The sequence below is a fragment of the Anser brachyrhynchus genome (genome assembly GCF_964034855.1).
Source record: "Anser brachyrhynchus genome assembly, chromosome: 20".
In the NCBI taxonomy this organism is placed as follows: Eukaryota; Metazoa; Chordata; class Aves; order Anseriformes; family Anatidae; genus Anser; species Anser brachyrhynchus.
The window spans coordinates 5,580,810-5,603,518 of NC_137713.1; the positions used below are offsets into that span (position 1 = coordinate 5,580,810).

Consider the following 22,709-nt stretch of genomic DNA (forward strand, 5'->3'; position numbering starts at 1 on the left):
CTAAAGGAGACGTCCCTCCTTCCTCCCTGGGAGGCGTGCAACGGAGCTCGGGAGAAAAACAAGGAACAGATCCGCGGCGTTCAGCCCAGAGCCCAGCAATGCCAGGACAGAGGCAGGTCGGCGAGAGCCCCGGCAGCTCAGGCAGTCCCGTACCTGATTCACAAGTCCTAACGCCGCCCGCCGGTCCCACCTCCCCCGATGCTACGGGGCTGCAGAACATCCTGTGGCAGCGAGCGCCACGGCTTAACAGCACTGGGTGAGCGCTTCCGCCTCGTTACTTCAGACCTGCCGCGTCGCAGTTTCCTGTGAGGACCAGAAAATGGATCTGCCCTCCTCGCTTTCCCTGACCTGCCCGTGACTTCAGGCAACCCGGGTGGGATCTTCCGGCGGCACGCGTCCCCCCCCTGGGGTGAGGCACCGCGGGCTGGGCTCGCCTGGAGCCCGCTCCTCCGCGTCGGGCTCACCACCGGTTTACGCAGCAGCGTAACGATGTTTTCTGCTCCGTCCTCTGCTTTTAAACGGTTCCAAACCACCCATTTTGGACCACGACGGGGTGTCGAAGCAGCGTTTTAGAAGAAGTTAGTGCTGAGGCTCTAGCAGCTCTTCCCTGAGCAATGAAAGTTGACGCGGAGTCAGTCGCTGCAGCGGTTGGGGCCTCTGTTACACCCCCTGCCACCGCCCCTCGCGCACCACACGAGCACTCAGCAGCACCCGGGCTCTCTGCGTCCTCCCCCGGTCGGGTTTAGCTAGCTTAAATCACTTAGGCATCTAAATTCATCGCTTCCTTTCCTTCTCCGTATCGTCATACCCAGAAAAAAAAACAAAACAAGCACCGACGGAAGCAGAACAGAGGTGGCTGCGAACCACCTCTCCCCACTGCGACCACCAGCCGTTCGTTCCCACCTTTCATATACTGCTTTTTAATCCATCGTGAACTCCAAACAGGGCCTGCCCACGCTGCTGCCCCCCCCAGGATTTCTTTTGGGGGGGGCCTCAGCAGCTGTTTTACAAACCCGGACTCACCCCCGCGGAGCTGGGGGGGGGGGCTTCGACGTCGTGATGACGGGGAAGGGGACGGCAGCAGGGTGCCCTCCCCGGGACAGATGGCAGCCCCGAGGAGGAACAGGGCCTTGCTGTCCTGCTGGTGGCTGTCCCCACGGGTGGGGACGCCCAGGGGTGTGTGTGTGGGAGGGTCCCACCGCCCCCACTCCACAGCAGCTGGGCTGGGGGGGGTGCCTGAGACGGAGGGGGGGGCGCACAGGGGGGTGCCACCCCCCGACCACACCCACACCCTGCGGCCTTCACCCAGGGGTGGGGATGAGCAGCACGAAGGGGCCGCCCAGCCCCTGCCCCCGCACCGGGGGCACCACCGGGGAACCACCGGAGCCGCCCCCCCCCCCCTCCGAGCCCCCCACCCCAAACCAGCGCCCAGCCCGCGGCCGCGGCCTTCACCCCGCAACCGGGCCCACGATCCCCGAGGGCCCCGAGGCCTCCCCACCCCCCCCAGGCCCTCCCCGTCCCCTCCCTCACAGACCCACCGGGCCTCACCCCCCCCCCTGCGGCCGCCCAGCCCGGGCCGAGGCCCCGGTAGAGGCCTCCAACCGACCCCTAGGCCCTGCCGAGCCCCGCCGCCCGCCCCCCGCAACCCCCCCGGGGCCGTCCGGGCCCCTCCCGGCCCCTCCTCGCACCCACCGGCACCGCTGGGCCCGGCGCGGCCTCCCCCGGGGCGCTGAGGGAAAATGGAGGCCGCGGCGGCGGCGGCGGCGGCAGCGGCGGCGGCGGGGGGCGGAGCAGACGAGTTGCGACCTCCGGGCGGGCGGAGCGGCGCCACTTCCGCTTCCGGTCGGCGGCGGGATGGGGCCGGAGGTGGTGGTGGCGGCGGCGGCTGGGGATAGGGGCCTGCTCCCGGCGTCGGTCCCGCTCCCGGTCGTGGCGCTGGTGCTGGCGCTGGGCGCGGCGGTTAACGGAGGAGGAGGAGGCGGCGGCGGGCCGGGCCCCGTTACGTGCGGCTCGGTGGTGAAGCTGCTCAACGTGCGGCACAACGTGCGCCTGCACTCGCACGACGTGCGCTACGGCTCCGGTAATGGCCCCGGTACCGGCCGCGAGCCCCCCCCTCCCTCCCCCGCGGAACGTTATTTACTTATTTATTCATCTATTTATTCATTTATTCGTTTGTTTTTGTCTTCCGCAGGCAGCGGGCAGCAGTCGGTGACCGGCGTGGCGGCGGCGGACGACGGCAACAGCTACTGGCGGGTGCGGGGCCGCACGGCGGCCGTGTGCGAGCGGGGCCGGCCGGTGCGGTGCGGGCAGGCCATCCGCCTCACCCACCTGGGCACCGGCCGCAACCTCCACAGCCACCGCTTCGCCTCCCCGCTCTCCGGGAACCAGGTACCGGGCACGGCCCTTGTGGACCTTAACCCTGCCCGGGCCCCTCTCGTTCCCTAGGACCAGCCCCGGACCCCACCGGGTCCCTATAGGGTCCCCACCGGCTCCCCGGTGTTGCTGCCCCATCCTTCTCAGCCCCACATTGTCCCCCAGCCCCTGCCAAGCCCCCTTGTGCCCCCCAGCCCCATTTTTCCCTCGCCCCGTTATCCCCTTGTCCCCCCCGAGCTCCATTTTTCCCTAGCCCCATTATCCCCTTGTCCCCCCAGCCCCATTTTTCCCTCGCCCCGTTATCCCCCCAGCCCCATTCTCAGCCCCAACCCTATTCTCTGCCCCCCATTTCATACCAGCCTCCCACCCAGCAGGGCCGTTCCCACCACGGCGAGCTGCATCCCCTGGGGCGCCCGAGCCTTGCCGTGTCCCCTGCGAGCCCTGGGGCACCCGAGCTTTTGCTCTGGGTAACAGGGGCACTAACAAACCAGCACCCAAAACTTACGCTCCGTAAGCCCTCACACCCCTGGAGAGCCATCCCCACAGGTGCTCCCCCTCCAGCACCCCTATATTCCCCTCCCCACCGTGCCACAAAGCCCCGAGCCCCCCCCAAAACGAGCTCCCTTTCCCCCCGCCTTCGTCCTCTCCCCGCGTAACCGGGTCCTTGCTGCCGCCCGCCGCAGGAGGTGAGCGCCTTCGGGGAGGACGGCGAGGGTGACTACCTGGACGACTGGACGGTGGTGTGCAGCGGGACCTACTGGGCGCGGGACAGCGAGGTGCGCTTCCAGCACGCCTCCACCGACGTCTTCCTGTCGGTGACGGGCGAGCAGTACGGGCGGCCCATCAACGGGCAGAAGGAGGTGCACGGCATGGCCGCCTCCAGCCAGCACAACTACTGGAAGGTGACGGAGGGCATCTTCGTGCAGCCCGCCGAGGTTTTCAAAGCGGAGCAGTACCACGCCGAGCTGTGACGGACGCAGAACTGATGCCTTCGGCCCAGGGGACGGCCCCCCCGGTCCCCGCCCGGGTCTGGCACGCACCAAAAGGTGGAGCCCAACGTCCCAAATGCAACGCAGAGTTAATAATTCCATTATTCTGGATTTAACACAGTTAATAATTCCGTTACTCTGAATTTAACACAGTTAAAAATTCCGTTACTCTGAATTTAACGCAAAGCGGAGCTCAGTGTCTGGCATTCACTACAAAGCAGATCCCCGCAGCGTGAACCCAACGTGAAACAGATCCCAAATCCAGCCCCAAACTGATCCCAGCATCCCAAATCCAACACAAAACAGATCCCTGTGTCCTGAACGAACTTGACACAAAGTTGTTCCAACACGAAGTCCAGATCCCAAAGTCCGCATCATACATGAAGCGGAGCTCCGGGAAGCGGAGCTCCGTGTCTGGAATCTGACTTGAAGCAGATCCCAGCGGCCCACATCCAACCTGAAGCAGATCAAAAACACCCAAATCCAGCTCAAATCAGATCCCAGTGCCCCAAACACAACACAGAACCCAGTGCCGCAAATCCAACTTGGATCAGCTCCCGGAGTCCAGATTGGATGCAAACTGGATCCTGGTGTCCCAAACCAGACTCAAACCAGATCCTGGTGCTCCAAACCAGATTCAAATCGGATTCTGGTGCCCCAAATCCAATTCAAATTGGATTCTGGTGCCCCAAATGCGACTCAGACTGGATCCCAGCACCCTAAATCCAACTCAAACTGTACCCCAGCACCCCAAATCCGTCCAGGGCCATCCCATGCTCCCTGCCCCTATAACCCCCACTTCTCGGCCTCACTGGAGCCGAGCTCCCTCCTCTGCCCCCCTGATTCCTCTCCCCGTGCCCCGCTGCTGGGCCGAGGGCCAGAAAGGAGCTGTGTGCCCGTGGCGTGCTGCTTCCTGAGCGCGGGGAGGACTGGGGGAACTGGGAGGAACTGGGAGGAACCGGGGGAAAAAGGGGAAGACCGGGGGAAAAAAGGGGGGGGGGACTGGGGGAAAAGGGGGGTAGCGGGGGGAAGCAGGGGGTATCGAGGGGAGCCGGGGGAACTGGAGGAAAGGGAGGGAAGCGGGGGGAACCGGGAGGAACCGGGGGGTACCGGGGAGAACCGGAGGAAAGGGGGGGAATGGGGAGGAACCGGGGGGAAATGGGGGGGAACTGGGGGAGATCAGGGGAACCGGGGGGGACGGGGGGAAGGAGGGGAATCGGGAGGAACCGGGGAAAAGGGGAGGGAACCGGGGGGAACCGGGAAGAACCGAGAGGCACCGGGGGAAAAGGGGGGAACCGGGGGGTACCGGGGAGAACCGGAGGAAAGGGGGGGAATGGGGAGGAGCCGGGGAGAAAGGAGGGGAACCGGGGGAGATCGGGGGAACCAGGGGGGAAGGGGGGGAACCGGGAGGAACGGGGGGAAACCGGAGGAACCGGGGAGGAACCGGGGGAACCAGGGGGGCACGGGGGGAAGGGGGGGAGCCAGGGGGGCACGGGGGGAAGGGGGGGAACCGGGAGGAACCGGGGAAAAGGGGGGGAACCGGGGGTAACCGGGGGGGGTACCGGCAGCGCCGCGCACCGCGCCGTGGGGCCGTGGGGGGGGGGGTGCGCCGCCGCTGCTCACTCCGGGTAACGCACCGCTCGGCCCCGCCGCCTCGCCTCGCCTCTCCTCCCCCCGCCCCGCCCCTCCCGGCCGTCACTCCGGGCGCGAGGCCGGTCGGCCCCGCAGGGCGGCTCCGCGGGCGCTGCTCGGAGGGCGGCGGGGCCCCGGGGGTGGCGGGGGGGGAGCGCCATGGCCGCGGGGGGCCCGGGGCTGCCCCTGGCCCTGCCGCTCCCGCTCCCCGCCGCCCTGCTCGGCCTCGGCCTCGTCGCGCTGCTCGCCGGGCTGCTGGCGCGGTCAGGCCTGGGGGGGGAAGGGGGGGACGGGGAGGGGGAAAAGGGGGGGGGGTGGGGGTCGAGGGGGTCCTGAGGGGTGCGGGGGGGGGGTCCTGAGGGGGGTCCTGAGGGGGTGCGAGGGGTCCTGAGGGGGTGCGGGGGGTCCTGAGGGGGTGAGGGGGGGTCCTGAGGGGGGTGTGAGGGGGTTCTGGGGGTATGAGGGGGGTCTTGAGGGGTGAGGAGGGGTCCTGAGAGGGTGTGAGGGGGTCCTGAAGTGGGTGAGGGGTGTCCTGGGAGAGTGAGGGGGGTCCTGAGGGGTGTGAGGGGTCCTCAGGGGGGTGGGGAGGGGTCTTGGGGGGGTGAAGGGGGTCCTGAGGGGTGTGAGGGGGGGGGTCTGTCTGGTTCTGGGGGGGTCTTGGGCTGTTAGAGGGGTGTAAGGGGGGTGTAGGGTTTGGGAGGGTGGGAGGGGGTAGGGGGATGTGGGGGGGCTCATAGGTCTGGGGGTGGGGGTGTAAGGGGGGTATAGGTTGGGGTATGGGGGGACAGGAACATGGGGGGGCTACAGGCTGGGGCGTGGGGGGCTATAGGCTGGGGTGTCTGTGGTATGGGGGGCTATAGGTTGGGGTGTGGGGGGGTAGGGACATGGGGGGCCTACAGGTTGGGGTGTCGGTGGTGTAGGGGGGCTATAGGATGGGGTGTGGGGTGGCAGGGATATAGGGAGACTAGAGGTCAGGGTACTGGTGGTGTGGGGGGCTGTAGGTTGGGGTGTAGAGGGGGCTGTAGATCGGGGTGGGGGGTGTCAGGGCTTGGAGGGAGACATCAAGGGTGGGGGGTGCTCTGGGGGGGGTGTGCATGCAGGCAGGGGGGGCTTTGTGGCTTCTGGGGGGTCCCACAGAGCCAGGTGCCAGGTCAAGGGGGGCTGGGGGAGCGCAGGGCTGGGTGTGGCGGTTCAGGGCCTCGGGGGGGGGTTGGTGCAGGTGGTCCCGAAGAGCAGAGGTTGACCCCGGCCCTTCGCGCGTCCCCGCAGGTGGCTGGTGTGTCGCCTGGCCGTCACCTGGTGCCGCCAGAAGCTGCAGGCGGAGCTGAAGATCGGCTCCTTCGGCTTCTTCTGGGCCCAGAACATCAGCCTCAAGTTCCAGCAGAAGCAGCAGACGGTGGTGGGTGCCCCTGGAGCGGGGGTCACTGGGGGGGGGGCAGGGCAAGGGCAGGACGGCCGCGGTCCCCTTCGGCCTGGCAGCCGGGCCCTGCAACCAGCCGCTGGCACGCGGCCCCGGGGCTTCAGCCCTTGTCCCCCGGCCAAAGTTGGGGTTTTGGGGGGGCTCCCTGCGTGATGCCAGGCGTTGGGAGCAGGGTGGGAGGTTGGGGGTGAGCACTGCGGGACGGATCCCTCAGTTTCCTCTCTCGCCTGCCCCTGTGTCCCTGCAGGAAATCGACAGCGTCTGGATCTCCAGCAAACTGAGCCGGGAGCTGCCGTACGTACCCCTGCCCCAGCTCCCTAGCTGCTCTCCCGGGGGGGTCTGGCTCACCCCTGGCCCCGCTGACCGCCTTTGCACCGCCTTCCTGCGGGGCCTTGCAGTCCCCACGGTCTGCAAATCCTTTGGGGTGTCTCACAGCGGCCCCCCCCCCGGCAGCGGGCTCCGCAGGCTCGTGTAAGGGTTGCCCGTGCTGTCGTTCTGCAGGCGCTACTTCGAGCTGTGCTTCGGGGAGGTGCGAATCCGCACGGACCTGCAGAAGGGCCCTGGCTTCCAGCCCTCCTTCCCGGCGGCTCCTGGCGAGGCTGATGGCAGTGAGAACAGAGCAGATGTGGCCCTTAAACCCTCCCTGCTGCGGCTCCTTAGCCAGGTAGGCTCTGCTTCTGTGGGGGTTTTGCGGGCTTTGCTGCCGTTGCCCAGCCCTCACCGTAACGCTTTCCCTCCCACCAGCTCTTCTCCATCCACCTGGATTCCGTCAACATCATGGTTCTGCACGTGGCCACGTCGGAGTCTCTCTGGCACATCCAGGCCAGCAAGACACGGCTCCTCCTCGCTGGGGATGGGAAGAGGTAACGCCGCTCGCACGCCGCTCCCCTCCTCCAGCATGGCCCCGTTTCCCTGCCGGGCCGGGGGGCAGCACTTCTCCAACCCCAGCCAGCCAGGCTCCTTCTGCCCTGCCTTGCTCCGTCCCCTTCAGCAACACATCACAGCCAGCTCTGATGTGACCCAGCATCCTTCTCCGAGGCTGGCCCGGTCCCTTTTTCCTTCATGGGAAGCCGGAGCCGTTTGTTTTCCAGATGGGTTGTTGTGCTGTGCATGGGGTTGGGGTTTGGTCTGCTTTTGGGGGGGACTCGGGGTCTCCGTGTCCCACCAGAAAGGGAGGGAAGGCGCTCGGTGTGGAGGCTACAGGGCCCGCAGCCCCGCTCCGCTCTCCCCAGCCTGAACTGTGAGGTGAGCCTGACGAAGGTGAACAGCAAGGTGCTGCGGAGCGGCCAGCTGGTGAGTGCTGGGGAGGGGAGAAATTCGGTGCTCTGGGCCAGGACACGGCTCTCTGGGACACCGTGGGACCCGTTCCTCGCCTGTCCCCCCCCTGCAGGATGACACGTGCCTGGCGGAGCTGGCCCTGGCGCTCTCTCTCTCGCTGGAGATCAGCAGCAAGCGGCGGCTGGTGGGCGTCAGGCTGAGCGTCCGGACCCTGCAGGCGGAGCTGCACGAGGGGCTCTTCTGCAGCCCGCTGCTGCACCGTGTCACGGCTGGGGGCGAACAGCCCGGCCCAGGTCAGGCACGGGGACGGGGCGAGGGCTGGATTTGGGATTTGGCTCTGCTGCCACTGCCTCCTGCTGCAGGGAGCGGGGCGGGAGCCTTCCCGTGACTCTCGTGTGTCCCACCGCAGGCCCGGAGGAGCCCCTGAAGTCCTCGTCTCTGCTGAGCAGGGACACGCTGCAGCTCGTCCCCAGGAGGGTGGAGGTGAAGCTGGAGAACACCAGCGTGGTGCTGTCTATGAACAGCCAGAAGAGGTGAGGGGGCAGGCGGAAGAGGCGGTCGTGGTAGCCCTGGGGCAGCTGCGCCGTTCCCCGCTCATCCCCTGCGCAGCCAGAAGGCAGCGAGCAAATCGTAGAGCCCACCCCGTGGGAAACACCGAGCGTGGCCTGGGGCTGTGCTCCTGGGGGAGAAGGAAGGCGGGCGAGCTGCTTTTCCAGCAGGACGGCTGCTGGGATCCTCGGCTGCTGGGGTTATGGAGGTGGGCTGGGCTGCAGATACGTACTGGCCTGTGCTTTGTCCGTGCCGGGGTGCTAGCCAGCTGGGGTGTGAGGTGAGGAGGCGGCGGCTGTGGGGGCGCAGCTCCTCTCTGGCAGCGACACCCCGCTTTTCCCAGGCACCTCACCTGGAGCCTGAAGCTGCTGCAGTTTCTCTACCGGCGTGAAGAGGAGCAGATACCGCTGCGCAACTTCACCCCCGCCTCAGACCTGGACCAAATGAGCGTAGACCTCCAGCTGGAGGGCAAGTAGCCAGGAGGGCACCCCCGGGACAGGGCTGCTGGCCTTTTTCCTCCTCCAGCCCTCACTTCTGCTCCTCTCCCTCCCCAGACGGCCTTCTCCTCTCCCAGAGCCGCCAGCGCATCGTGTGCCTCAACTCCCTGAAGACCAGCGTGCAGGTGAGCGGGCGCTGGGCGCGCTCCTGTCCCCCGGGGTGGGTCTGGTTCAGCTCCTGGCACGAGCTTGCTGCCACCCCGCGCTCTCCCTGCTCCAGGTCACAGCCATTGACCTCTCGGCTGCTGTGCTGCTCAACACCTGCATCATCCACTACCGCCACCAAGAGTTTTCGCACTGGCTGGGCCTGTTGGCGCAGGAACGCAGGTGCCGGGCGGTGCCTGTCCCCAGCCAGGGGCACAAGGGAAGGTAAACTCAGCCCCAGCCGCTGCTTTTGTAGCTCGTTTCCTCTTGCCTGCCACTCTGACAGGGTGCCCGGGCATGCAGCACCTTCTGTGCACGGCCCCCGGTGTCGTGGTAGCTGGGAAACCCTCCAGAAGGTGTCCCTTGGTGCTGCTCTATGGGATGCAGCGCCCCTCTAAGAGCCGGTCCGTGCTTGTCCCCCCACAGGAGCTACCCCCAAATCATAGCGCCTATCATCCTGTGTGCCTCGCTGTCCAACGTCAACGTGTCAGTGCAGCTGGGGGACACGCCGCCCTTCGCCTTGGGCTTCAACTCCATCTCTGCAGGTAGGGGTTGGGCCCGGGGTGCCTGCTGGGCTCTTCTCGTGGGGTTGGTGGCTCTCTCAGAGAGGCATCGGGGTGATCAGCAGCCTGGGTCCGTGGCATGGGAGCGGGGAAGGCCCTACTGTGTCTGCGCCCAGCCAGGTGCTGCGGGCCCCTGCCTGCTTTTGTCCGAGCTGCCCCTTTTTGGGGGCAGCTGAGCAGGCAGCACTGAGCCCTGCCTGCCTTTCCCCTCCCCTCTGCCTGCAGACTACCAGCACCTGCGCCCCCAGAGCGTGCACCAGCGGGCGGTGCTGGCCGTGGACCACCTCTGCTGGCGTGTGGGCAACGACTCGCACATCCAGCGTGCCCCCCACCCGCCCAACATGCACGTGTGGGGAGAAGCCCTCATCCTCGACTCTTTCAACCTACAGGCGAGTGGGGAGCTGAGGGGCTGCTCTCGGGGGGGGCTGCCCGTCTGCAGCTCCGCGCAAGCAGCACAGGGATGTGTGGTGGCACGGGGACGTCCTGCAACCTGACAGTAATCAGCCAGTTCGTCCTGCAGGGCAGCTACAACCAGCCTCTGGGCATGTCCAGCGCCCAGTCAGACACGCTTTTCCTGGACTGCACCATCCGGGGGCTGCAGGTGGAGTCGTCGGACGCCTGCACCGAGTGCCTGGCCAGGGTCCTGCCCCTCTTCTGCCCGCGGCCCAGCGGAGCTGAGCTCGCCGAGCAGCCTCCCTCCGCCCCGAGCGAGCCCTGGGGACTGCTCTGGAAGGTGGATCTGAAGGTGGAGGATGTAAATCTTTTCACGCTCTCAGCTGTCGTGGGTAAGTGCGGTTGTGGTGTCCGGGCTGGCCCCGTATGGCTGTCCTGGAACAGCCCCACGGCCAGGGGAGCCTGGCGTGCTGTGGGGTGCCTTCTCTGTGCCTCCAGCACCGAGGTACTGTCCCTCTAGGCGCCCTGGAGCTGCGTCTGGACACGCTGACTGTCCTGGGGAGCGCCGAGAGCTGCACGGTCAGCGTCCAGGGCATGGTGCTGGCCTTGGTGAAGAGCATCACGGAGAAGATGCAGCCGTGCTGCAAAGCTCCCGCCATCCCCAACCCCGTGGCCAGCCTCTCCATGCTCTCCGTTACCTACCACAGCAGCATCCGCTCCCTGGAGGTCGGTGTGGGCCTCGGGGCTCTGCTTTAGCCGGTGCTGGGATGGACGGGGTGGCGGGAGGGCACCGAGAGGTGACGGAGGGGAGGACGTGGCGGTGACCTGGTGCTCGCTCTCCGCTCTAGGTGCAGTGCGGCGAGGGGCTGGCGGTGCTGTGGAGCCCTCCCGACCACATGCACTTGTACCATCACACCCTGGCCACCCTGCAGTGCCACGAAGCCTTGCGGAGCGCCCTCGGCCGCGGGACGCCTCCCTCCCTGTCCCCGGAGAGCCCGGCGCCCTGTGCCGCCACCCCTACTGAGGCAGGAGGGCCCCCCCAGCCAGACGGGGCTCCCCCCAAAAGACTGCTGTCCCTGTCGCTGGAGCTGAGCTCTGCCAAGGTCACCGCCTTCGTCTCTGAGGCCAACTACATCAGCCTGGCTGCTGAACGGACCTCGGTGAGCTGGCACGGCGGCGCCCTGCACAGCTACTGCCCCGAGCTGGCCGCCGGCTTCGACGGCCACAGCATCTTCAGCTTCAAGGAGGTGGAGGTGAAGCTGCTGCCGGAGCTGGAGGAGGTCATCCTGCACCGTTGCGCCTTCCCCACCCTGCGCACCCTCCGCAACCGCGGCTGGGCCTTCTCCTTCGCCAGCGTCAGCATCGAGTTCCCCTACCAGTACGACTTCTCCCGCACGCTGGACGCCGCCGTGGGCGTGCAGAAGTGGCTGAAGGGCTTGCACCGGCGCGGGCGCCCCGCCGGCACATCCCTGCCCCCCGACCTCCTGCTCAAAGTGACGCACTTCTCCTGGGTCTTCCTGGACGACGTCTTCGAGGTCAAGCTGCGAGACAACTACGAGCTGATGAAGGACGAGAGCAAGGAGAGCGCCAAGCGGCTGCAGCTGCTGGACGCCAAGGTGGCCGCGCTGCGCAAGCAGCACGGGGAGCTGCTGCCTGCCCGCAAGATCGAGGAGCTCTACGCCTCGCTGGAGAAGAAGAACATCGAGATCTACATCCAGCGCTCCCGGCGCCTCTATGCCAACACGCCCATGCGGAGGGCTCTCCTCACCTGGACCCTGGCCCACCTGGAGCTGGTGGCCATGGCTGACGAGTCCTTCCACGGCACGGAGCGTGTCGTGGAGCAGATGAGGGACATGGACAGCGTCAGCCCCTTCCCCCCCGAGGGGCTGGAGATGGTCACCCAGTGGTGCCGCATGATGAAGGGCAGCGTGGGCAGCTTCTTTGGTGAGTGGTCTCGGTGTCCTCAGAGGACAACGCGGTGGCTGCGTGGCGTGGGCTTTCAAGGCAGGGACCTACTGGCACCGCGTGATGCGTGGCCGAGCGGGGGGAGACGATTTTCAGAGGCGCAAGGGAGCGGGAACGGAGCAGAGAGGCAACGGGGTGGTGGCTCCCGAGACAGCCCAGGGTGTCGGGATCAGAGCAGTGCCAGTCTGATGCCACCTCCATCGGCCCTCGCTCTGCCCCGCAGTGCGGATCCGCGACTACCCTCGCTACCTGTTCGAGATCCGGAACTGGCAGCTCTCGGGCCGGCTGATCGGGGCGGAGCAGTGCGGCCAGGCCTGCTCCCGGCGCCGCCAGGTCCTGAAGCTGGGGCTGCCCTGGGGGGACGCGACGGTGGAGAGGAACATGCCTCCCCTCAAGTTCTACCACGACTTCCACTGTAAGAGCTGGGGGTGGGGGGGAGGGGGGGAGAGGGGTCTCTCTGCCGGGGTGGGGACAGGGCAGAGGACTGAGCCATGCCCCGTGTCCCCAGCTGAGATCTCCCAGTACACCATTGTGTGGGGGCCCTGCTGGGACCCGGCCTGGACTCTCATCGGCCAGTGCGTGGATCTCCTCACCAAGCCCTCGGAGGACCCCAGCGCCCCGCTGCCCTGGTGGGACAAGAGCCGCCTTCTCTTCCACGGGGACTGGCACATGGACATCGAGCAGGCCAACCTGCACCAGCTGGCCACCGAGGTGGGAGACGGACGGGTAGGGAGCGGAGCGTGGCGTGGGGCTGGCTCACACCCGCCTCTCCTCGCGCCTGTGCTTGCAGGACCCCTACAACACCACGGAGAACATGCACTGGGAGTGGAGCCACCTCTCCTTCCACTGGAAGCCCGGGCAGTTCGTCTTCAAGGGCAACCTCGACATCAACGTCCGGACAGCCTCCAAGTGAGCGTGGGGCTGGGAGCGTGGGGCTGCTGCTGGTGCTGGGGGGTTACCGGGGGCTTCTTTCCCCATCCAGGTATGACGACTGCTGCTTCCTGCACCTCCCTGACCTGTGCATGACGCTGGACCTGCAGTGGCTGTGCCATGGGAACCCCCACGACCACCACGGCGTGGTGCTGCGCTCCCCCGAGTTCCTGCCCGAGGTGCCGGTGGGACAGCAGTACGACTCCTACCGTGCCTTCCGCTCCGAGAACCTCAACCTCTCCATCCGGATGGACCTGACGCGGCCCAGTGAGGGTGGGTGACGGTGCCCCGAGGAGCCCTCTGGGGCAAGGGGGCCGGTTTTAGCGATCCTTTATCCAGCCCCTGGGTTGGGTGCCGCCGTGTCGCTGCCCCGCGGTGCCGGCTGATGACGGGTGTATTCTCAGAGCACTCCCAGCCCCGGATCCTGCTCTACAGCAGCACCCTCCGCTGGATGCAGAACTTCTGGGCCACGTGGACCAGCGTGACGCGCCCTATATGCCGTGGGAAGCTCTTCAACAACCTGAAACCCAGTAAGAAGAAGCTGGGGCAGCATTACAAGCAGCTGTCCTACACTGCGCTCTTCCCCCGGCTGCAGGCAAGTCCCGGGGGTGGCTTCCCAGGGTTAATTCCCCTCTCTCCGTGCGCCAATCTCTCAACCCCTGCTGTCTGCTCCTTCGTAGGTGCATTACTGGGCCTCCTTTGCCCAGCAGCGGGGGATCCAGGTGGAGTGCTGCCAGGGGCACATCTTCACCCGCGGCACGCAGCGGCTCATCCCACAAGGTGAGCTGGGGCCCCGCTGGCGCCCGCTTCCAGGCCGGGGAGGATCCCGGCTGACTCCTCTCCCCGTCCCCCAGCTGGCACGGTGATGCGCCGCCTCATCTCGGAGTGGAGCATCACGCAGATGGTGAGCGACCTGAGCCAGGTCACCGTGCACCTCATGGCCTCCACTTGCGATGAGAACGCTGACCACCGGCTCGACACCCTGGTGAAGAAAACCCACCTGCTGAGCCTGTCCTCCCTCACCTACCAGCGGCACAGCAACCGCACGGCTGAGGAGGTACCGCAGGAAACACCCGGGGCACAGCAGGGGTAACCCAGCCCGGGCTGCCCCGGTGGCGTCCCCCACGACAAGGGAACCTTGATCTTTGGGTACAACGGGGAAGAACGGGCTGGAGGCGGCTTTGTTGTGCTGAGGTTCTGCCCCTCTGCGCCCAGGAGCTGCCCCTGCGGGATGGGGACGATGGCTTCCACACACACCAGCTGCACCTGGTGGACCTGCGGGCGTCCTGGACCACCACAAACCGGGACATCGCCTTCGGCCTCTATGACGGCTACAAAAAAGCAGCTGTGCTCAAGCGCAACCTGTCCACCGAGGCGCTGAAGGGGCTGAAGATTGACACGCAGCTGCAAGCCAAGAAGCTGAAGCGGGGCCCGCTCTCTGCTCAGTCCATCCCTGCCAGAGTCACTGCTCCCATCACCAGTGGCCGTCCTGAGAGAGCCTCCTCGGGGGGTGAGTGTGTCAGGGAGTGGAAACCCGCACCCAGCAGTGGCTTGGCTGTGCATGCTAGTCCAAAACTGTGCCAGCCTTCACCCCATTCTCTCCTAGCCAGCCCCCTTCGGCTTTTCACTGACTTTTCTCCTTCCCCAGGAGCCTACATGCTGCAGAAGCTCATTGAGGAGACGGACAAGTTCGTGGTCTTCACAGAGGAGGAATCAGGGGCTAGCGAGCAGCTGTGTGGCATCGCCGCTTGCCAGACTGATGACATCTACAACCGCAACTGCCTCATTGAGCTGGTCAACTGCCAGGTCCGTGCCCCTGGCCAGCCTGCTGGCCCCCGTGCTCTCTGCTCCCCATGGCCTCGTGGTGAAGAGGTGCTGTGCCTGCCCCTGACCCCCCAGGGTCTATTTTTTCCCCCCAGATGGTGCTGCGAGGCGCGGAGACAGAGGGCTGTGTGATTGTGTCCGCCGCGAAGGCCCAGCTGCTGCAGTGCCAGCACCACCCTGCGTGGTACGGGGACACGCTGAAGCAGAAGACGTCGTGGACCTGCTTGCTGGACGGCATGCAGTACTTTGCCACCACGGAAAGCAGCCCCACCGAGAGGGAGCACGGGCAGCTCTGGCTGGAGGTGAGCCGCTGGGGTGGCACACGATGGGTGAGCTGCATGGAGGGCCGGGAGAGCGAGGGTAACCACCGATGCCTCCTCGCATCCCTAGGTGAAAAACATCGAGGAACATCGGCAGCGGAGCCTGGACTCGGTGCAGGAGCTGATGGAGAGCGGGCAGGCCGTGGGGGGCATGGTCAGCACCACGACAGGTACTGCTCGAGGAGCCGGCCGCCACGCTGCCCCAGCCCTGCTCGCGGGTGACCCTGAGGCTGGTGGAGCTGGGAGCACTCAGCACGTCCGTGTGCAGCTCTGGGAGCTGGCTGCTGCTCTGAGCCCCGTGTCACGGGGTCCCCAGAGTGGTGCTGAGGCTGTGGTCCCCCTGCCTGTCCCCAGACTGGAACCAGCCCTCGGAAGCCCAGCAGACCCAGCAGGTGCAGAGGATCATCTCTCGCTGCAGCTGCCGCATGTACTATATCAGCTACAGCCACGACATCGACCCCGAGCTGGCCACGCAGATAAAGCCCCCCGAGACTCCCGCTAACCAGGAGAAGGAGGATCTGCTGAAGAAGCAGGAGGGTGGGTACATCCTGGCAGCGCCTCTCAGCAGAGCTCTGGGCTGACCCACAGGTGCCTGCCAGGTCCCGGGGCGGTCCGTCTTGTCCCTGCTGAGATCAGAGGGGAGCATGCAGGGTCCCCAGCCTTGTGGGACCACGGACACCACCTGAGGCTGGACGCTCTGAGCCTGCTAGAGGCAGCGTAGCCACCTCCGCTCGTTCCCTGTTCCTCCACCACTGGCTGGCCCCCAGGTGCATCCCGAGAGGTACCACCTCTGGCCATATAGAGGCCCCACGTGTCCTTTTTGTGTCCCTGCAGGAGCTGTGGACACGTTCACACTTATCCACCACGACCTGGAGATCTCCACAAACCCTGCCCAGTACGCCATGATCCTTGACATAGTTAACAACCTGCTGCTGCACGTGGAGCCCAAACGCAAGGTACCCACAAAGCTGCAAGTCACTGTGCCGCTTGCTTGTGCCCGGGGCACTCCTTATCGTCCCTTATCCTTGTGTCCAGGAGCACAGTGAGAAGAAGCAGCGGGTGCGTTTCCAGCTGGAAATCTCCAGCAACCCTGAGGAGCAGCGCAGCAGTATCCTACACCTGCAGGAGGCCGTGAGGCAGCACGTTGCCCAGATCCGGCAGCTGGAGAAGCAGATGTACTCCAACGTGAAGGTGAGCCCGCGTCCCAGGCAGGACCTGGCTCCCTCGGGTCCCCGCTTCAGGGCAGAGGGTGCTGAGGGTTGTCTGTCCTTCAGTCCCTGCAGGATGACAGCAAAAACGAGACCCTGCTCGACCTCAACCACAGGCTGCAGCAGCAGCTGAGCCAGGAGAAGGCTGACCTGCAGCTGGAGAGCGAGGAGCTGAACATACTGATCAGGTACAGGCCCTCTCTGCCTTCCGTAGCATTGTTTCCCCCCTTCCTCCAGGGCTCCCACATCCCAGCTCTCCCCTGTTTGCTGCAGGTGCTTCAAGGACTTCCAGCTGCAGCGAGCCAACAAGATGGAGCTGCGGAAGCAGCCGGAGGACGTGAGCGTAGCCCGGCGGACCGAGTTCTACTTCGCCCAGGCGCGCTGGCGCCTGACGGAGGAGGACGGGCAGCTGGGCATAGCCGAGCTGGAGCTGCAGCGCTTCCTCTACAGCAAGGTACCGAGCTGTCCCGTGGCCCCCACAGCCACCCCGGGCCCAAATGTCTGGGGCTGACGGGTCTCTGTGCGCAGGTCAACAAGTCCGACGACACCGCCGAGCATCTGCTGGAGCTGGGCTGGGTCACGATGAACAACCTCCTGCCCAACGCTGTGTACAAGGCAAGGGGAGCAGCTCTGCACCCCGGGGACCCTTGGGTGACCCGGCCAGGGTGGCTGTCCCTCACTCCAGCCACCCGCTGGCTTCCCTGCAGGTGGTGCTGCGTCCCCAGAGCTCCTGCCAGTCTGGCCGGCAGCTGGCACTGAGGATCTTCAGCAAGGTCCGGCCGCCCGTGGGGGGCATCTCCATCAAGGAGCACTTCGAGGTGCCAGGGCTGGGCTGGGAGGTGGCAGGGCACAAAATGTGTTTGCCCAGCCCCGACACGTCTCTCTCTCTCCCCCCCAGGTGAATGTGGTCCCGCTCACCATCCAGCTCACCCACCAGTTCTTCCACAGGATGATGGGGTTCTTCTTCCCCGGCCGCAACGTGGAGGAGGAGGAGGTGGGGGATGAGGAAGACAAGTCCAAGCTGGTGACAACGGGTGAGTGGGGCGGGAGGCTGGTGGCTGTGCGTGGTCACCCTCCTCCCTGGCCACCCCAGTGACAACTGAGCAGCTCTGGCTGCGTGTCCAGGACAAGTTTGGGGGCAGCTGCTGGTGGGCCTCGTGTTGAGGAACAGAGACTGGCGGTCTCCCCCGTGGGCAGGGAATTGCTGGGGAGGGAAATAAAGCTGGGGGGGGATTGGGGTCGTGGCTGCTCCCCAGGACACCGGCCACTCTGTCGCAGGGATACCCGTGGTGAAGCCGCGGCAGCTGATCGTGGCCGATGACGCGCTGGGGCCGGGCAAGGGAGTCGCTCAGGGACTGAATCGGACGTCAGGGGTCAGAAGATCGTTCCGAAAAGCACCCGAGGTACCTGCTGCGGCCCTGAGGGGGACTTTGGGACAACCCCGTCTCCCCTCAGCTCCTGGGCTGGGCAGCCCTGTCCTCGCCCTGCTTTCCTGTCCCTGTTTTTCCCTGGTGAAGCAATGCCATGGCCTGGTGCCCGCCTGCCCCTTCCCCGCTGCTTCCTGGCTCCGTCCCCTCTCCTCACCTTCTGCTCCCGGCTCTGTCCCCAGCACCCCGTGGACGACATCGACAAGATGAAGGAGCGCGCGGCCATGAACAACTCCTTCATCTACATCAAGATCCCGCAGGTGCCGCTCTGCGTTAGCTACAAGGTGAGGGGACGGGGACGGGGTGTGCTGGGGGTGTCCCGGGGCCTCGTCCCACCCCGCCTGACCCCCTCTGCTCCATCCCCTGCCCAGGGCGAGAAGAACAGCGTCGATTGGGGCGACCTGAACCTGGTGCTGCCCTGCCTGGAGTACCACAACAACACCTGGACCTGGCTGGACTTCGCCATGGCGGTGAAGAGGGACAGCCGCAAAGCCTTGGTGGCGCAGGTAGGTGGGGACAGCGCTGTCTCAGCCTGCCCCCCTTCCCCATATCCTGCTCAGGATCATCCTGACCCTCCTTTCCCGGGGCAGGTGATCAAAGAGAAGCTGCGCCTGAAGCCGGCAGCGGGCGCTGAGGCCCGGGGGAAGCTGGAGAACAAATCGGAGGGGCCCATCCAGCAGCAGGAGGAGGACGAGAAGGCGCGCCTGCTCATCGGGCTGAGCGTGGGCGAGAAGAACCCCAGCAAGAAGTCCATCTTCGGCAGGCGCAAATAAAGGGCAGCACCCGGCAGGCCGGGAAGGGACTAGGGCCCCCCCCCCTGTGCTCCCCACAGCGGAGGGGCAGCCCTATGGCGGGGAGGGGGGGGCTGTGCTGCTCGGCACGGCGCTGCCCGAGCTGGGGGTGGCTGCGCCCGGGCCCTCGGCAGCCCCCTTGCTGCGGGGCAGGGGTGCAGCAGTGGGGGGCTGCGGGGTGCAGCGTGCTCTGGGGTCGCTTTGTGGGGTGCACGAAGCCCCCCCCCTGCCAGGGGTTCCCACGAGCCCCCCCTTTCCCTGCTGTGCGGGTGCTGGGCCCGGCCCCTGGGCCCGGTGAAGCAGCAGGGATCGCTCGAGGCTGGGAGAAAGGGGAACGGGAGAGAGTTTAAATAAGAGTTTTTAATTTGGAACAGCCTCGCTCCCCCGGGTTGTCGCTCGCCTCGCCCCTCGTGGCGTGGCGCCGGCGTCAGCGCCGTCCCTGTTCTCAGCACCACAGCACCCTGACTTCGTGGCTTCACCCCCTGGCCGCGTTCCCCCACTTTGGGGGTCCCTGGCAGTGCTCCCCCCCTCAGCCCTTGCACTCATCCATCTCCTCCGGGAGCCCCTTGGGGGCCTGGGGGTCAGGGACCCTGGGATGCCGTTACCCCCTTGTCCCCTGAAGCTGGGGGCAGCCGCGGGGCTGGGGGGCTGCTGTGAAATGGGGGGGTGGAGGGGGGGTACTGGGGAGAAGGAGGGGGTGTGGGGGAGAAGGGGGGGTCCCCAATGCATGCCCGCTGCAGGCAGGGGGGGATACCGCGGGGGGGCGCACCGGGAGCCCCGCTGCCCGTTCCCGGGGCTGGGGGGGGGGTCGTGAGCGGCCGGGGCGGAGAAGGGGGGGTCCGGGGGGCGGGCGGGGCGGGGCCGGGCGGGGTTATGTAAGGCGGCGATTACCGGGCCCGGGGCGCGGCGCGATGGGAGCAGCCAGCAGCGGGCCGGGGCCGGCCCCGGTGCGACCCCCCCAGGTGCGTGCGGTGGCCCCGGGGGTGCCCCCTCCCACCCCCGGTTCCCCTTCCCCATCCCCGGGGTGTTCCCCCCCCGCTGACGGCTGCCCCCGGGTCCGCAGGGCCGCGCCGTGGGGCCGTGGGTACGGGCGCTGCTGCGCCGCGCCGGGTCGGGACCGGCACCGGGGCCGGTACCGGGGCTCGCCCTGGCCGCCGAGGAGCCGCCGCTGCCCGGTTGGCCGCTGCCGCAGCTCGTCTCGCTCTTCCTGCCGGAGTTCCCCGTTCGCCCCTCCGGCCGCCAGCAGCAGCTCAAGGTGCCTGCCCGGGGACCCCCCCCACCGCCGACCTACCGGGGGGCCCGGTGCGTCCGAGCGGGGAGCCCGCACCTCCCGCCGGGGGTCCCGTGCATTAAACGGCGTCCTCCGCCGGGTCCCCTCGCACCCCGGGACGGCTCCCTCTGCTTCCCAGCGGGGTCCCCGAGTGTCCCGGGCGCCCTACCGGGGTCCCCGTGCGCCCTACCGGGGTCCCCGTGCGTCCCGTGCCGCCATCCCGTGCCTCTTCGCGGGGTCGCCGCCCGTCTTTACCGGGTTTCCTTGCGCTCCGTACCGGCTCCCCGTGCACCCTACCGGAGCCCCCGACCCTCCTACCGGGTCCCCTTCTCCCCCCACCCGTGTCCACCCGTGTACCCCACGCCCCCTGTTCCCCAGGTCCCCGTGTGTCCCACGGGGGTACCCACGCGCCCTCCCCGATCCCTGTGTGCCCCCCCCGCCTGCTTTGTGCCCCCCCCCCCCCCAACACCCCCCACCTCACCCCACGCAGGACCCAGCTCCCCGTGGAAGCACCCCGCAGCCTGCCCCACGCCGGGCACCCCGCAGCCCGGCTCCGTGGGGGTGCTCAGCTCCCGCTCCCCCCAGATCCTGGGCTTGGTGGCCAAAGGCTCCTTCGGGACCATCCTGAAAGTGCTGGACTGCGGGCGGGAGAAGGTCTGCGCCGTCAAGGTGGGTGCTGCCCTGGGGTCCGGGGGTGCCCGTCCTGCCCCGACCCCCCCCCCCCCCTTTCCCCGACACCCCCATCGCCCCCCCAAGGTCATGCCCAAAGTGGAGGTGCTGCGCCGCGACACCCTGAAGCAGTGCAAGGAAGAAGTCAGCATCCAGGTGAGGGGGATCGGAGCTGGGGGGGGAATCCCACAGGCTGCAGAGGGAGGGTGGCATGAGTGGGGGCCCCCCCGTGAACCCCCCTACCCCAGGGGCCGCTCACCCTCTCTGCTTTGTGTCCCCAGAGACAGGTCAGGCACCCGTTTGTCCACGGCCTGGGGGACAGCTGGCAGGGCCAGCGCCACCTCTTCATCAGTGAGTGACCATCTGCCCGCGGGCTCACCCTGCCCCCCCCCCCCTTGCCCGCGCACGTGTCCCCGCTGCCCGCACACGTGTCCCCGCACACGCGCGTCCTCCCCCCGCTCTGCACGCTGCCCGCGGGGACCGAGGCGCTCGGCTGCCAGCTCCCAGCCCGCAGCCACCGCGGGGACGGGGACGAGCGCAGCGGGGACAAACGGGCTGCTCTGGCCCCCGGGTCTGTCCTGTCACTTCTCCTGTGTCACCACTCTGGTGGCCGTGCCACCGTGGTGCCCGCGTGGGTGCATTCCTGGTGGCTCTGTGCGCCCCAGGGGCTGTGTCACTTTGGTACACGGTGCTTGTGTCACCTTTGTGCCCACGTAGCTATAGTGCTGTAGGGTCCACCAGGACCCTCGCGTCGCTCAGGGACATGCCACCTTTGTGGCCACAGAGCCTGTGTGGCCCTGGTGCCTGTGTCACCTTGGTGTCCCCGTGGCTCTGGAGCCCGCGTCACCATAGTACACGGTCCTGGTGCCCGCAAGGTCCTGGTGCTTGTGCCACTCGCTGCCCATACAGACCCAGCACTCATGTCACCACAAGGCACGGCCCTCGTGGCCACGTGGCCGTGGTGCCCGTGTCACCTCGGTGCCCGTCACAAGGCCGGTGACGTGTCCTGGCAGTGTGCACCTACTGCAGCACAGGGGACCTGCATGCGCTGTGGCGCGCCGCCGGGTGCTTCGCCGAGGCCACCGTCCGCCTCTTCGCCGCCGAGCTGGTGCTGGTGCTGGGTGAGTGGGGGGCTCAGCCCTCCCCGGGGGGGGGGCAGCCGCCCGCTGGGTGCCATGGGGGTTGTAGAGGGCATGGCATGGGGAGGGGACCCCCAGCTCTGATGGCTTTGTCTTGTCCCCAGTGTATCTCCACGACCTGGGTATCGTGCACAGAGATGTGAAGGTGGGTGACAGTGGGGCTGCGGGGGGACAGAGGATGGCGGGGGGTGTCTCTGCACCCCCTGGCACAAATTGGTCACCCCAGTGCCTGTTTTATTTCAGATGGAGAACATCCTCCTGGATGAGAGAGGTAAGGGTCTGGTGGCACTAGGGTGGGGACACCCCATCCAGGGGGACACCCCATTGTTGGGGACACCCCATTGTTGGGGCCCCATGCGCCATCTCGCCCCGCAGGGCACCTCAAACTCGCTGACTTCGGCCTCTCCCGGCACCTGCGGTGGGGCGAGCGGGCCCACACCATCTGCGGCACCCTGCAGTACATGGGTAAGGGGATGGCAGGGGGTGGTGGTGGGGACGCATCCACCCCAGCCGCTCACCCCCTCATCCCCACAGCCCCGGAGGTGCTGAGTGGGGGCCCCTACAGCCACGCAGCCGACTGGTGGTCCCTGGGAGTCCTGCTTTTTGCCCTGGCCAGCGGGGAGGTGAGCTCTGTGGGGTGCAAGGGGGGGGCTAGGGGCACCCTACAGAGCCCCTAAACCTGCTCCTTGCCCCCCAGTTCCCGGTGGCACCGGCAGGGGACCATGTGGCCATGCTGGAGCGCGTCAACCGGAGCAGCTACGCGAGCCCCACTGCGCTCAGCCCCGCGCTGGCCCGGCTGCTAGCCGAGGTAACCCTCACCCCCCAGGTTGGGGGTCCCCAGCGGGGTCCCCGCCGCTCACCCTCCTCTCTTCTCCACCAGCTGCTGTGCCACAACCCCCTGCGCCGCCTGCGCTACCTCCACCACTTCCAGGACCACCCTTTCTTCCGGGGGGTGACCTTCGACGCCGACCTCCTGCAGAAGGACCCGGTGGCCGTGGCCGTGGCCCCGCGCCCCCCCGAGCCCCCGTCTCCCACCCCCGACCCCTCCACCTTCGACGACTTCGACTGCGACCTCACCGCCACAGCCCCCCCGGACCGGCCCTGGCCCGGCTGAGCTCCTGCCACCACCGGACCCCTCGCATCGCTCAGGGACCCCCCCAACCCCCCCCGCGGCAGCGGCTGGGCCCCCGGTGGCGGCCCCCCAGCGCTGTGTGCGTCTCCCCACGGGAGCAATAAACCCGGCACCCTCGGGAACCGCTGCGGATGCTCCCCGGGGGTGGCGGTGCGGGGCCGGGCCCCTTGTGCTCGGGCAGGGGCTGGGGACCGGG

The 22,709-nt window shown here is 67.4% G+C and overlaps 4 protein-coding genes across 11 annotated transcripts in view; 3 read left to right on the top strand and 1 right to left on the bottom strand.

Moving 5' to 3' along the window:
• The window catches only part of SUPT6H (SPT6 homolog, histone chaperone and transcription elongation factor), a 28,668-nt gene extending 26,839 nt beyond the window's left edge, over positions 1–1,829 (bottom strand). The window contains exon 1 of one of the 2 annotated variants that reach the window (XM_080563049.1): positions 1,693–1,829. The gene's annotated coding sequence lies outside the window, so the exon portion shown is untranslated. The remainder of the gene's footprint in view (positions 1–1,692) is intronic. The other variant, XM_080563050.1, reaches the window with a different exon arrangement.
• On the top strand, positions 1,725–3,548 carry SDF2 (stromal cell derived factor 2). The gene is given in 5 exon segments (XM_080563060.1): positions 1,725–1,766; positions 1,769–1,828; positions 1,831–2,080; positions 2,192–2,388; positions 3,057–3,548. Coding segments are annotated over 5 exon segments (822 nt in total). The 5' UTR covers positions 1,725–1,739; the 3' UTR covers positions 3,345–3,548.
• A 1,514-nt stretch (positions 3,549–5,062) lies between these two features.
• On the top strand, positions 5,063–18,676 carry BLTP2 (bridge-like lipid transfer protein family member 2). Its single transcript, XM_080563048.1, has 39 exons — positions 5,063–5,257; positions 6,264–6,393; positions 6,662–6,708; positions 6,916–7,078; positions 7,159–7,277; positions 7,647–7,707; positions 7,805–7,985; positions 8,102–8,225; positions 8,585–8,709; positions 8,796–8,863; positions 8,959–9,107; positions 9,309–9,427; positions 9,671–9,834; positions 9,966–10,230; positions 10,359–10,564; positions 10,687–11,782; positions 12,027–12,218; positions 12,312–12,514; positions 12,594–12,712; positions 12,786–13,006; positions 13,138–13,328; positions 13,414–13,513; positions 13,588–13,790; positions 13,949–14,243; positions 14,382–14,539; positions 14,653–14,859; positions 14,948–15,047; positions 15,232–15,414; positions 15,712–15,833; positions 15,913–16,068; positions 16,152–16,273; positions 16,359–16,539; positions 16,614–16,700; positions 16,793–16,903; positions 16,984–17,119; positions 17,364–17,488; positions 17,695–17,796; positions 17,884–18,018; positions 18,103–18,676. The coding sequence occupies exons 1-39, from the start codon at positions 5,154–5,156 to the stop codon at positions 18,283–18,285; spliced, it is 6,753 nt and encodes a 2,250-aa protein (XP_080419174.1). The 5' UTR covers positions 5,063–5,153; the 3' UTR covers positions 18,286–18,676.
• Positions 18,677–19,144: 468 nt separating this feature from the next.
• On the top strand, positions 19,145–22,635 carry RSKR (ribosomal protein S6 kinase related). Of its 7 annotated transcripts, none has more exons than XM_080563199.1 (12): positions 19,145–19,265; positions 19,367–19,558; positions 20,159–20,242; positions 20,330–20,398; positions 20,524–20,593; positions 21,256–21,363; positions 21,486–21,526; positions 21,625–21,652; positions 21,757–21,846; positions 21,892–22,004; positions 22,079–22,189; positions 22,262–22,635. In XM_080563199.1, the coding sequence occupies exons 1-12, from the start codon at positions 19,215–19,217 to the stop codon at positions 22,493–22,495; spliced, it is 1,191 nt and encodes a 396-aa protein (XP_080419325.1). In that variant the 5' UTR covers positions 19,145–19,214; the 3' UTR covers positions 22,496–22,635. The 7 variants fall into 7 exon arrangements, with proteins under 7 accessions (XP_080419325.1, XP_080419326.1, XP_080419329.1 ...); XM_080563200.1 differs by having other exon boundaries at positions 21,916–22,004; XM_080563203.1 differs by lacking the exon at positions 22,079–22,189.
• Positions 22,636–22,709: the final 74 nt, after the last annotated feature.

What these genes read in the sequence shown, in the direction of transcription:
- BLTP2 (XM_080563048.1), top strand. Translation starts at nt 5,154, where the DNA reads ATGGCCGCGGGGGGCCCGGGGCTGCCCCTGGCCCTGCCGCTCCCGCTC. An exon ending in ACGGGCAGCTCTGGCTGGAG is followed by an intron (nt 14,860 to 14,947) that starts GTGAGCCGCTGG and finishes TCGCATCCCTAG; the next exon opens with GTGAAAAACATCGAGGAACA. An exon ending in CGTTCCGAAAAGCACCCGAG is followed by an intron (nt 17,489 to 17,694) that starts GTACCTGCTGCG and finishes CTCTGTCCCCAG; the next exon opens with CACCCCGTGGACGACATCGA.
- RSKR (XM_080563199.1), top strand. Translation starts at nt 19,215, where the DNA reads ATGGGAGCAGCCAGCAGCGGGCCGGGGCCGGCCCCGGTGCGACCCCCC. An exon ending in CCCCGGTGCGACCCCCCCAG is followed by an intron (nt 19,266 to 19,366) that starts GTGCGTGCGGTG and finishes CCGGGTCCGCAG; the next exon opens with GGCCGCGCCGTGGGGCCGTG. An exon ending in TGGCCCGGCTGCTAGCCGAG is followed by an intron (nt 22,190 to 22,261) that starts GTAACCCTCACC and finishes CTTCTCCACCAG; the next exon opens with CTGCTGTGCCACAACCCCCT.